This window comes from Taudactylus pleione, unplaced genomic scaffold, assembly GCF_031769625.1.
Source record: "Taudactylus pleione unplaced genomic scaffold, aTauple2 ptg000034l, whole genome shotgun sequence".
In the NCBI taxonomy this organism is placed as follows: Eukaryota; Metazoa; Chordata; class Amphibia; order Anura; family Myobatrachidae; genus Taudactylus; species Taudactylus pleione.
This window is the reverse complement of record NW_028284436.1, coordinates 4,341,160-4,353,898: the sequence shown is the minus strand read 5'-3', so window position 1 is coordinate 4,353,898 and position 12,739 is coordinate 4,341,160. Positions and strand designations below refer to the sequence as shown.

The 12,739-nt window shown below is 38.8% G+C and overlaps 1 protein-coding gene across 2 annotated transcripts in view; it reads right to left on the bottom strand.

The window, feature by feature from the left end:
• DOCK1 (dedicator of cytokinesis 1) overlaps positions 1–12,739 on the bottom strand; it is a 431,183-nt gene that overhangs the window by 91,145 nt on the left and 327,299 nt on the right. For both annotated transcript variants that reach the window (XM_088452203.1, XM_088452204.1), the window contains exon 33: positions 9,092–9,240. In XM_088452203.1, the coding sequence (XP_088308329.1) occupies positions 9,092–9,240 (149 nt within the window). The remainder of the gene's footprint in view (positions 1–9,091; positions 9,241–12,739) is intronic.

Here is a 12,739-nt window from a genome sequence, read left to right as displayed (position 1 = left end):
ACTGTATGTATTGCTGATTGTAGATACAGCTACTGGTATGTATTGCTGATTGTAGATACAGCTACTGGTACTGGTATGTATTGCTGATTGTAGATAAAGCTACTGGTATGTGTTGCTGATTGTAGATACAGCTACTGGTATGTATTGCTGATTGTAGATAAAGCTACTGGTATGTATTGCTGATTGTAGATACAGCTACTGGTATGTATTGTTGATTGTAGATACAGCTACTGGTATGTATTGCTGATTGTAGATACAGCTACTGGTACTGTATGTATTGATGATTGTAGATACAGCTACTGGTATGTATTGATGATTGTAGATACAGCTACTGGTATGTATTGTTGATTGTAGATACAGCTACTGGTATGTATTGCTGATTGTAGATACAGCTACTGGTACTGTATGTATTGATGATTGTAGACACAGCTACTGGTATGTGTTGCTGATTGTAGATAAAGCTACTGGTATGTATTGCTGATTGTAGATACAGCTACTGGTACTGGTATGTATTGCTGATTGTAGATACAGCTACTGGTACTGGTATGTATTGATGATTGTAGATAAAGCTACTGGTATGTATTGCTGATTGTAGATACAGCTACTGGTACTGTATTGTATTGTTGATTGTAGATACAGCTACTGGTATGTATTGCTGATTGTAGATACAGCTACTGGTATGTATTGATGATTGTAGATACAGCTACTGGTATGTATTGCTGATTGTAGATACAGCTACTGGTATGTATTGATGATTGTAGATACAGCTACTGGTACTGGTATGTATTGCTGATTGTAGATCCAGCTACTGGTACTGGTATGTATTGATTATTGTAGATACAGCTACTGGTATGTATTGCTGATTGTAGATACAGCTACAGGTACTGTATGTATTGCTGATTGTAGATACAGCTACTGGTATGTATTGCTGATTGTAGATACAGCTACTGGTACTGGTATGTATTGCTGATTGTAGATAAAGCTACTGGTATGTGTTGCTGATTGTAGATACAGCTACTGGTATGTATTGCTGATTGTAGATAAAGCTACTGGTATGTATTGCTGATTGTAGATACAGCTACTGGTATGTATTGTTGATTGTAGATACAGCTACTGGTATGTATTGCTGATTGTAGATACAGCTACTGGTATGTATTGCTGATTGTAGATACAGCTACTGGTATGTATTGTTGATTGTAGATACAGCTACTGGTATGTATTGCTGATTGTAGATACAGCTACTGGTATGTATTGTTGATTGTAGATACAGCTACTGGTATGTATTGCTGATTGTAGATACAGCTACTGGTACTGTATGTATTGATGATTGTAGACACAGCTACTGGTATGTGTTGCTGATTGTAGATAAAGCTACTGGTATGTATTGCTGATTGTAGATACAGCTACTGGTACTGGTATGTATTGCTGATTGTAGATACAGCTACTGGTACTGGTATGTATTGATGATTGTAGATAAAGCTACTGGTATGTATTGCTGATTGTAGATACAGCTACTGGTACTGTATTGTATTGTTGATTGTAGATACAGCTACTGGTATGTATTGCTGATTGTAGATACAGCTACTGGTATGTATTGATGATTGTAGATACAGCTACTGGTATGTATTGCTGATTGTAGATACAGCTACTGGTATGTATTGATGATTGTAGATACAGCTACTGGTACTGGTATGTATTGCTGATTGTAGATCCAGCTACTGGTACTGGTATGTATTGTTGATTGTAGATACAGCAACTGGTATGTATTGCTGATTGTAGATAAAGCTACTGGTATGTATTGCTGATTGTAGATACAGCTACTGGTACTGTATGTATTGATTATTGTAGATACAGCTACTGGTATGTATTGCTGATTGTAGATACAGCTACTGGTACTGTATGTATTGCTGATTGTAGATACAGCTACTGGTATGTATTGCTGATTATAGATACAGCTACTGGTACTGGTATGTATTGCTGATTGTAGATAAAGCTACTGGTATGTGTTGCTGATTGTAGATACAGCTACTGGTATGTATTGCTGATTGTAGATACAGCTACTGGTATGTATTGTTGATTGTAGATACAGCTACTGGTATGTATTGCTGATTGTAGATAAAGCTACTGGTATGTATTGCTGATTGTAGATACAGCTACTGGTACTGTATGTATTGCTGATTGTAGATACAGCTACTGGTATGTATTGCTGATTGTAGATACAGCTACTGGTACTGGTATGTATTGCTGATTGTAGATACAGCTACTGGTACTGGTATGTATTGATGATTGTAGATAAAGCTACTGGTATGTATTGCTGATTGTAGATACAGCTACTGGTACTGTATTGTATTGTTGATTGTAGATAGAGCTACTGGTATGTATTGCTGATTGTAGATACAGCTACTGGTATGTATTGCTGATTGTAGGTACAGCTACTGGTACTGTATGTATTGCTGATTGTAGATACAGCTACTGGTATGTATTGCTGATTGTAAGTACAGCTACTGGTATGTATTGCTGATAGTAGGTACAGCTACTGGTATGTATTGCTGATTGTAGATACAGCTACTGGTACTGGTATGTATTGCTGATTGTAGATACAGCTACTGGTACTGGTATGTATTGCTGATTGTAGATACAGCTACTGGTATGTATTGCTGATTGTAAGTACAGCTACTGGTATGTATTGCTGATTGTAGATACAGCTACTGGTACTGGTATGTATTGCTGATTGTAGATACAGCTACTGGTATGTATTGCTGATAGTAGGTACAGCTACTGGTATGTATTGCTGATTGTAGATACAGCTACTGGTATGTATTGCTGATTGTAGGTACAGCTACTGGTATGTATTGCTGATTGTAGGTACAGCTACTGGTATGTATTGATAAGGCCATTGGTAGCTGTTGAATAAAATACTGTATATGTTAAAAATATTTGCTCTCTTCAGAAATGTAATATACCTAATGTAACATTTTTAAGACATTTGGGGAAAAAGATTCATAAACAAATTTCACTGGAGTCACTCAGACCATCGTATGTAAGACAATGGTTTACAGTTACACAAAATTTCAGATGAACAAGGTAAGTGTTGAAGGCTAGGACATGTGTAAGCATATTGGGAAAGTTACATTATTAGCATTTTAGATACCATTATGTAAACGTATTATGTTACAAGTGTCACAAAATTCTATTTTAAGAAACAATTTGAAACCGATCTCCAGACATAAGACTACACCCAGTCCTTGTAGCATTGTGCCTATTACATAGAAGGTGCTGCATTCGATCTTAGTAATACCAAACTATTTCCATCCCTACTTTTATTATACTGACTTGCATTTAGATAATATAAGCAAAGAACTTCCAGATTATTCATAAAACCGCAAGATGTGTCCTGATGCACTGTGGCTTCAGTCGCAGCAAAGAGCCCCTCACAGCACACCAGGTCCTGGGCGGCTCGGCTGCACAAAGCAACGTTCTCGCTCAAAAAGTGCCTCATGTTTGCCCAAATAAAACAACTGGAAGCAACAAAACCACATACAAGGACCTGAAAATCGTCTGCATACTGCAAGCAGCAATCCTGTAGTGTACAGATAATCAGACACTAACCTGCAATTGGAGTCATGCTGCACTCAGCAAACTTTGAGCAACTTTCCATGACTGTAGGGCAGAGCAGCAGGAATCCCGGATATCATGGGGAACCCTTTATTACGGTGTGCTGTGTCTTTTTAAAAAGCCATAACGGGGACAACTAATGCTGTTCACAGCCAGTCCGAGATTATTGTTGCTGCATATTGGAAGTTAGAGGTGGCTGGGGATTTACATAACAACATACTCCCTTACACATGGCTGTCTCAGCCCATTAAGGTCTCTGTTCAATTAAAACTTAATGAGTACAGTTCTAGTTACTTAAATGCTCTCTGCACCAATAATTATTAAGCTCTTGCTCTTTACTCACCTGCGAGAGGAAGCATTAATGTCTCACAATGTGTCTACAAAACCAGTCTGCATTTTGAATCAGGCTGTTAATTTCCATCACAAACTTATTAAGTCTTTTGAGTGATTTTCTAAGACACGGTCTCTTGGGCAACACACAAGTAGAGAGCGTTTCAACTCAAATTTACACAAATAATAAAAAAAAAACATTCATTTGCCATGTTGATTGCATTTTTTTTTCCAGTATACGCATTCAACAGACATTTATTAAAATAAAATAATAAAAAAAAAAAAAAAAAGAAAGCCGTAGGCACAAAATCTGGAAGTTCCAGAATAAGTCAAGACACAGATATGAAGGAGAATCACGGAGCTTCCTCCCTGGATAGAGAGACAACCGGTAATGGTAGGTGGTCCATGATGGAAACAAACACAGCTAGCCAAAATGCAGGGACAAGAAGTAGAGCATGGGCCACTACTTGTCCATTATAACATTTAAAAAGATACTTTACGGATAAGTGCATTGGATGCATGAGAAAACCCTATTTGCATAATATATGTAGATTTATGTTGATTAGGTAATAATGAGAATACAGTATGTAGCCCAACTCACCATAAGTGATGAAGAAGTGGCTAGGGGTACATAAGTGAAATTTGTCAACCTGTATAAAACACCTTGATAAAGACTTTTAGGAGTCGAAACGCGTCGGTGAAGTACAGGAGATGCTATCCTTTCTTGGGACCTCTTTGGTGGACCATCTACAGCGTGGTGGGGATTTGCCCTGAGACCATTGCTTACATGCTGCCTTAGTGCCTTGGTTAAGGCCCAAGTTGGTACGCAGCCATTTTTATCATTATTTATTATTACTATATGAAATGGAAGTATATTTTTTAACATTATTTTTAACTTATATAATAAATTGTACAGTTTTACACTATGAGAAGTATATATTTAAGATTTCTTTGAGGTCCATCGACACAAGTATATGAAAGTGACTGAAGTATTGCTGTGGAATACTGTTGGGTCCTAAAGCATATTTGGATCCGTAATTGTGATCTACCAAGGATTTGTTGAACTGGTATATGAAATATATTATATTATATCAGACTGGTAAAGACTTTTTCCAAATTTGAGAGAGCTCCTTCACATCTTTTTATATTGTTTGCATTTTGTTTTCTAAAGTATATGCATTCAACAGACATTTATTAAAATAAAAAAATATATAAAATTTAATTATTTTTTAAAATAGGCCCATGTACAGCAAACAATGTAGCTATAAAAAAATAGAAACGTAAAAAAAAAAAAAAAATATCAATAAAGTACATTAGTGTCTTTTAACACATCTCATTCTAATCTTAATGGCAGTTAAAGAAAAAAGACAAATGAAACAAAAGATTACACCACTTAGCCGTTTAGACGGATCCTGCAGGGATATTAGTGTCAGCTGGGTCCTGCCCTATTTGGCCAATTGACCACTGACATCTCCGCGCACACTGACAGTCTTGCGATCACTGTCGATGCCTCTGCGACGGTGCTTATACTGTATATTACACAGTAATAGGGACAAGATTCTGTACTCCCACACACCCCATCTACACCGACTGCATATGCCGGATTAAGTCACTCATTTAATTTATTTACCAATGGAATTTAATAACCTGGACAAGTGAAGATCTCCTGTTTTTAGGAAGGGTATTACTGTATTTCATGTACAGTAAGTGTTATCATTTGTTTCTTTTAAACCCACCTCCCTCGAAGCATAACACATATCACTTTGTATAGGCCTACATCTTAAGTCACTTTTCTACAGCATGCACTAATGAGAGTTTTAAACAACTGTACAGATGGAAGATGATAGATTAGCCTGCATAGGATCCATTCCACCCTAGACAATCCTTTCCACTCTATTCCCCTTTTGTGCGTTTGCCTTTCACAAAGCTTTGGGCATGATCCCCCTGATCCCTCTCTTCTCATCCCCCATCCTGAACATCATTGAAAATGTTGTTTTGCTTACTAATAATCACTGAATAGTACTGTGCATAGTATATAGTATACAGCAGCAGTTCCCAAAGAGGGCGGTACAGCATCCACTTTTGGAGGTGTAACATCCCCCTTGCTACATGTACCGCGTGTGGATTCAATTTTTTTTATAATGCCAAAAGTACTAGTGACTGTCCAATGTAATAACCATCAATGGGTGTGGGGCGTAGCAGGGCACTTCTATGTTATGACGTCAAGAAAGGGGGGGCACGTTTGGTGCAGCCAAATAGCTGGGCATATCATATGGGCATAGGCATGGATGTTGTTGTCTTCTAGGCGCCACACAAACCGGAGAAGGCTGCCACTGGGACAGCAACTAAGCCACTCCCGATGTCCATCCACCCCTCTTTACAGCCCTAGTCTGCGGTACTGGGAATGGGTTTATGGTACCAAGGGGGCAGTATCTCGAAGGTTTATAGAAACAACTGGCGTAAAGTGCACCATATTATGCTATACTAATCGACTGATATATTGTGTTTCATCTGCAATGCAAGACACAACCAATCAAAAATGTGGGTCACGGTATCAGGCAGTTTAAGTGCTAAGATACCTGCTGGTCAAGATGCAAAGGAACAATAGGGACATACTGTATAGTTTCAGCCTACTATCCCTATATAATGTAAATGCCTTCTATCTTTAGAAGACCATTACTGTACTTTATGTACAATGGAGGATGGAATGAATGATGGAGAAATGTATTTAAATGCAAAAGTGTTGTAAACTTAGGAAGCATGATCCTAGTGGAGAAGCATTAGTGAGAGGTGGACATTGTAGCTGTGTCAGAGCATTGCTGGTTCCTGATCATCTACTGTACATTACTGGGTGCAGTGTGGGGACCAGACCAGAATAGGACTTTGATACTTAAGGCGGGTATCCACTTATAGATATACAAACGAGAGCACGATTACGACATTGCTGTCGTGCTCTCGTTTGTATAGCTAGTGATGTGCCTAGACTGAACGTTCACTCGTTCAGTCCAGGCACATCCCTCATTCCCGCACATGCTGAGCCTGATGAGATCGTCAGGTTGACCAGCATGTACGGGAGATGTCGGAAGCGACCAGCGGGCACGCGCATCGCTGGTCGCTTCCGACCAAAACGTGCCCGATGCATGCGCGATTTGCAAGCGATTGCACGAAAACGACGCCGTTATCTTGCAATCACTTGGCTAAATCGCTAAGTGGATACCCCCCTTTAGTGGAATATGCACTATAGAAAGTAAGCAAAATTAAGGGCTCCCAATCTAGCATCAAAGTAGTATTAATCAATCAGTAGCTTAGAGGCAAACAAACTTGCCATAGTTTAAAAAATCCTAAAGGTGACAATCTATCTGGAGAAGCAGCTATGTCAGATTGAAGGGTCATCTATTGCGTCCACTTCAGTCCTGGCGTAAAAATATGTCCTGATAATGAGCCCCCAAAATGGAGCTGAACTCTCTAACATGATAACAAAAATAAATAAATAAGTATTGCCCGTCCCGTTCATGGAAAACCAGGCCATGCTGCACAGGTATGGCTTAGTGTTGGGGTGATAAAACAAATGATTCTCTAACTTTAACTTAAGTGTGGATATACAAGCCCAAGCAAGCCTTGGGAGCCAGTATCAGCTTGGGTATTGCTGGTGCTTCTAGACATACAAACACCAACATGTTCCAGCAACCAGGTTCCACTGTGTATCCGGACTATAGATAGACAGTTAAAAGGTCAACAGTGACAAGATAGACACGAGGTGTTAGACAGGCAATAGGTCAATAGGGACACAAGGTAGAACAGAAAAAAATGTCGATACACTAAAGGAAAACATAGAAGAAGGTCAACAGGTACAAATGGTCGACAGGGTCAAAAGGTTGACACGTTTTTCTTAGGGGGGGGGAGGGTTAGGCACTTACCCCTCCAGTTAGGGACTTACCGGAGGGTTAGGATTAGGCACTAGAAGGGATGGTTAGGGTCAGGCACCTACTCCGACGGCTAGGGTGTAGATAAGGGTTAGAAAAAAAAAAAAATGTGTCGACAATTTGTGTGATGACCTTTTGACCCTGTCAACCATTTGTACCCGTCAACCTTCTTCCATGGCGACTTTAGTGTCTCGACCTTTTGTCTGTCTAAAATCTGGTGTCTATTTAGACATTTTCGACATTTTAACTGTATCTTTTATACCACGCCCGTTCCACTGGTGCCTGTAATTTTGCACAGTTAATACTAATAATAAAGACACGGAAGCAGTAAACAAAAAAAATATATATATATATATATATATATATTAAAAAAAAATTTTTTTATTGTTTTGATGCAAATTCCTTTTACTAATCTGTTGACATTAACAACAAATTTCAGAAAAGCTGTTTACGTTGTAATTTTTTTTTATTTCTCACAGGCTTTCGGGTGCAGTATAGCAACTCTGCTAGACACAGCGATGACCAAGATGGCTTTTATACAGATAAGTGTATGCTGCGGTGATTTATTATTATTATTATTTAGGAGTGGTACACGATTTCTCATCACACTTAAGTTTTAGATATAGGGTCAAACAACTTCTATGAGTCTACGTTATACACAAACACACATGCATAGGAGAGAATGACACTATAACCAGTATGCTACAGTACATTCTCACCAGCTGCTGTTTCTCAGTAATAAAGCGAGACAATACAAAGCAAAAGGAAAAACCCCTTGAATGGTGTCTGACATACAACATACAGATGAATATAACCTGATCTTTTTTTTTTCTTCAGCAGAGGAATTAAAGAGTTGTGGCAGTAACTGCTGACAGTTTCCTCTGCTCGCTCGCTCGCACACACACTGACCTGCTGAGACTCTGCGCAGCGGCGTGGGAGTGAGTGGGAGATCAATAAGATGTCATTGTAGTCAGGAGATATAACGCACCAAGAGCTTCTATCACATTTGCAGTCTGGGTGCTTACTGTGTATGATCTCTGGTGCAGAGTACAACCTTAATTAATACTGTAAGTGACCATACGGATTTTTTTTTTTTTTTTTTTGTGTCAAAGGAACGGACAAATATCACACACGTCTATAAGCTCCAAGTCTTATTTCCATAAGTGACAAAAGAAATCAAATAATCACTGTAACCCGCCGGATGAAGGTTCCCTTCTGCTTACCATCTGAAAACTCCGCGTGGAATGAAATTCGCACTGCATCATGTCAAAGAAAATTGGTATGGTGGCTTTACGCAACTCCGTCTCAGGGATCAAGGTCATCTCCAGTATCGGGCCGACCATTTCAGGAATGAATTTGATTTTGTGTTGACCTTTGAGGGGGATGAAAAAAAAACACAAAAGAAAAGCGGGTTTTAAAGGGAGTCAGAAGATCAGAGTATGGCGTGGCTGTACAGATATACGGCCTCATTTCTGGGGACGTGTCCTTAAAGGAGGAGATAACCTTCGGAAACAGAACTGCATTATTAGATTTTGAACAAGCTATAAATACAATTACCAGAAAACTATTCAAGAGGGAATCGAGCACTACTTGAAATAACTTTAAAAAACCAGACACGTTTACTTGCATACACTTTATACATTTGTCAGGTAGAGGGTAAGGAGAGAACTGGGGCAGGTTTGCTTAATCCCACGCTGAATGCAATGTTGCACCTTCTTTCAAGTTGAGTGGAGAGATATTTAAATGCAAAAAAAAAAACTAAAAAACTAAAAAAAACAAACCAAAAAAAAAACATTGCTGGGGTACATATCAGTGTCTATTACATACAGTAGTGTCCAGAAAAAAACCCTTCCTGATCACAGTTAGCAATAATGTGCTCACATAGGACATCTCTGATTAATGAAGAGCAAATGATCAGCAAAGAAATCCTAAACACAAAAAAACATCATGATTAGTAAATACATTTACTTACTGTACCTTTGGTTTTTAAATGTACTCGGTTATTCATGAGTCTTTATTTCTTACCAGATTTTTAGTGAAAAACTATTTGTGTCGCAATACTAATACGTTTTGGAACCAGCTGGCATACAACCTTCAATAAAAGTATATATACTCAGGTATACCTATAACTGAGAGAGCTAAACTAGGCAGGGTAAGAGTCTGCCACAGGTGAGGAAGAGATACTGTAGCTGGGCCCGTTCTTACGCAGGGCGGGCCTATGCCCTTCATGATCCTAAGTAAACCTATTGGCACCAAGGAGGAGGAGTGTAATATGTTGGCTCACTCTGTGCTGCCCTCTGCTGGTGTATAGCGGTTCACATTGCATAGTCCTTATTCGCCATTCATGCTGCTTCTTAACCCCACCCCAAGTGCGTGCCAGGGTATGCGGCCATATGAACACCCCCCTCCCCAGCCTGCAAAATCTGATGCTGCCCTCTTAACCTAGCAGGGGCGGTACAGCCAATCACTCTGCCCAGTCTTTAAATGTAAAGCTTGGTCCAAGGGGCTTAATTGTTCTAGCATTACTTATACTGAACCTCTAAACTTTTCCTATGAAAATAAATATTGACAAATGTAAGAGCTGCCTTCAGACTGGCTAGAAAAGAGAAAGAAGACCAAGCTTCCCAAGCTTTAAGCAGCGCAAACATAAATTTCTTGCAAAGTGGCCATGTAGAAACTCTATACTTGTATAGTTAAAAAATAAATAAAAATACAATAAAAAACACACACTGTGCCCGTACTGACAGCATGACCCCGGAAATGTTTAATGGTTTGCGGAGAACACTTGACGGAGCTGTAAGGCATACTCCTTTTTCAGGGCTGTTATTTTCAAACTTGTCGGTGACAGTTTTCATGTATTATGTCGGAGAAATGTCAGAGCCGGTGTTTGAGAAAACAAATGCTCCTGACACCGAGTTATTCATCAAACATAACATCAATGTCACAAAGTTTTCCCGAGGTTTTATTGCTCTTGATATAAAAGATAACATGGGCCGTGTAAACTTTTCCCAACTCTTGAAAAAGATGGAGAAACCTAACATTTTTTTTTCACATTTTCCACATATTTTTTTCTCTTTTTATTTTTTTCAAAACACACTTAAAAATCTTGATTGCAGCTAATTGGATGAGTTCTAAAATCTTTTATGGAAATGTTAATTCTGTTTTGATGATACAGTGAGAAACTTTTTTTTTTTAAATTTAGTGAAGGTATGTCACATTTGTTTGGCAGTAAGTTAGTGCATTTTATTGTCGAGAGTGCTCGGCGGAGAAGGAATTGCTACTTAAGTGATTGCAAGGAAAATTATGGACAAGAACCCTTGTAGGAAAGCGCTTGACATTATACATCCAGGTGCTCATTATTTTATTTAACTCAAGTTTATGACATCAGGTGTCATGTTCACATATATTATTGGCAGAAGCAAAATTTGTGCACAGTGTTCAGATCACAACATGTATGTACACACTTTAACAGATAACTGTTAACCCAGAAAGTCAATCAACATATGAAGTATATACAGTACTGAACTAAGAGACTCTTTATTTAAAGCTACTTGCATGCACATAAGGAACGTGCAGCAGAGTCACTGCCCCAGTGGCACATTTCTCTAGCTTATGGGGCGACTGGAATGGCAGCTTGTAAGCTTGGAGAGGCGCCTGTTTACCTGGCTGCTCCCTACCTGATCCATCTCTACATGACGTCATATTGTCACATGATTGGCCAGTGTGGGATGAGACACAAGGTGCAAAAGTGCCCTGCTGTGGCCCTGGATACTTTAATCAATAACAATTTGCCTACTGTATTAATGGAGAGGTTTCTTAACTGTACAGGATACTCAAAGGGTCAGGACAATGAACCATATGATAATGTAAATGATCATCTAAATGGACTGTTGTATGGTGGTGCTCTCTTGGGTATTTAGAAATGAAAGAAAAATTAGGTTAGAAAGACCCAAATAAAGGGCCATGCTGGCTAGTGAACAAGTCTCAAGGTGAAACGCGCATCTGTGCAACTCCTCCGTGTGCAAACAGGGACTCTTCTATTCACAGTCTACCTGGTCACACATTCTACTGCCCCTGACCTCTGTAAGGTATTTTTTTCTAACCTTTTTTTCATACATTTTCTAAACTGCCAGCTGTATTGAGTACAGATAAGTTACTATCCTTCTGCACTCAGGCACTCTCACTTGAGTCTGTTTGCGGCAAGCTGCTCTACGCTGAATCATCAGATAGCAGAAACCAATGACCTATTTTCATTATCAACCTACCTTGATGTGCTCTCTCATCTGGGGTCCACTGTGTCATTGCACACACACCCTCGACAGCAGTAGCAACCTAGGGGAACCTGGGTGATGTCTATATTTCTTATCTACATCTCAAAACACATGGTGGCTTTACTCCTAATTACATTTGTGATTTCTGATTATCTCCTATAAACTGTGTGTCAGGTGCCTTTATTGCCAACTAGCAATTAATTAAAGGGTGATCAATGATTATCACCTATAAATTATAAATTGATGCAGATTTCTGTCTGACTACAATATATTATGTTTTCTACATGTCAAGACCATTTTTAATCTGCGTGATTATCACTTTATTCTTGATACACTTTATTATCTTTTGCCTTACCACTGGGGGTTAACCCCTCCCCTCATTTCTCCCAATTACTTTCACCAATTCTTCTCTTACTGTACCTCACTTTTTGCACTTTTATTTCAAAGTGCGTTTCATCCTGATCAATCTTTTTTCATAGGGCCATCGACCATTTATTTGAACAAGATTTGTAAGGTTTCTGTTTAAATGTATGTTTTTCTAAATAGTGTTTTTTAATGAATAATGAATAAAAAGTTATATTTAATGCACACTCATGTACA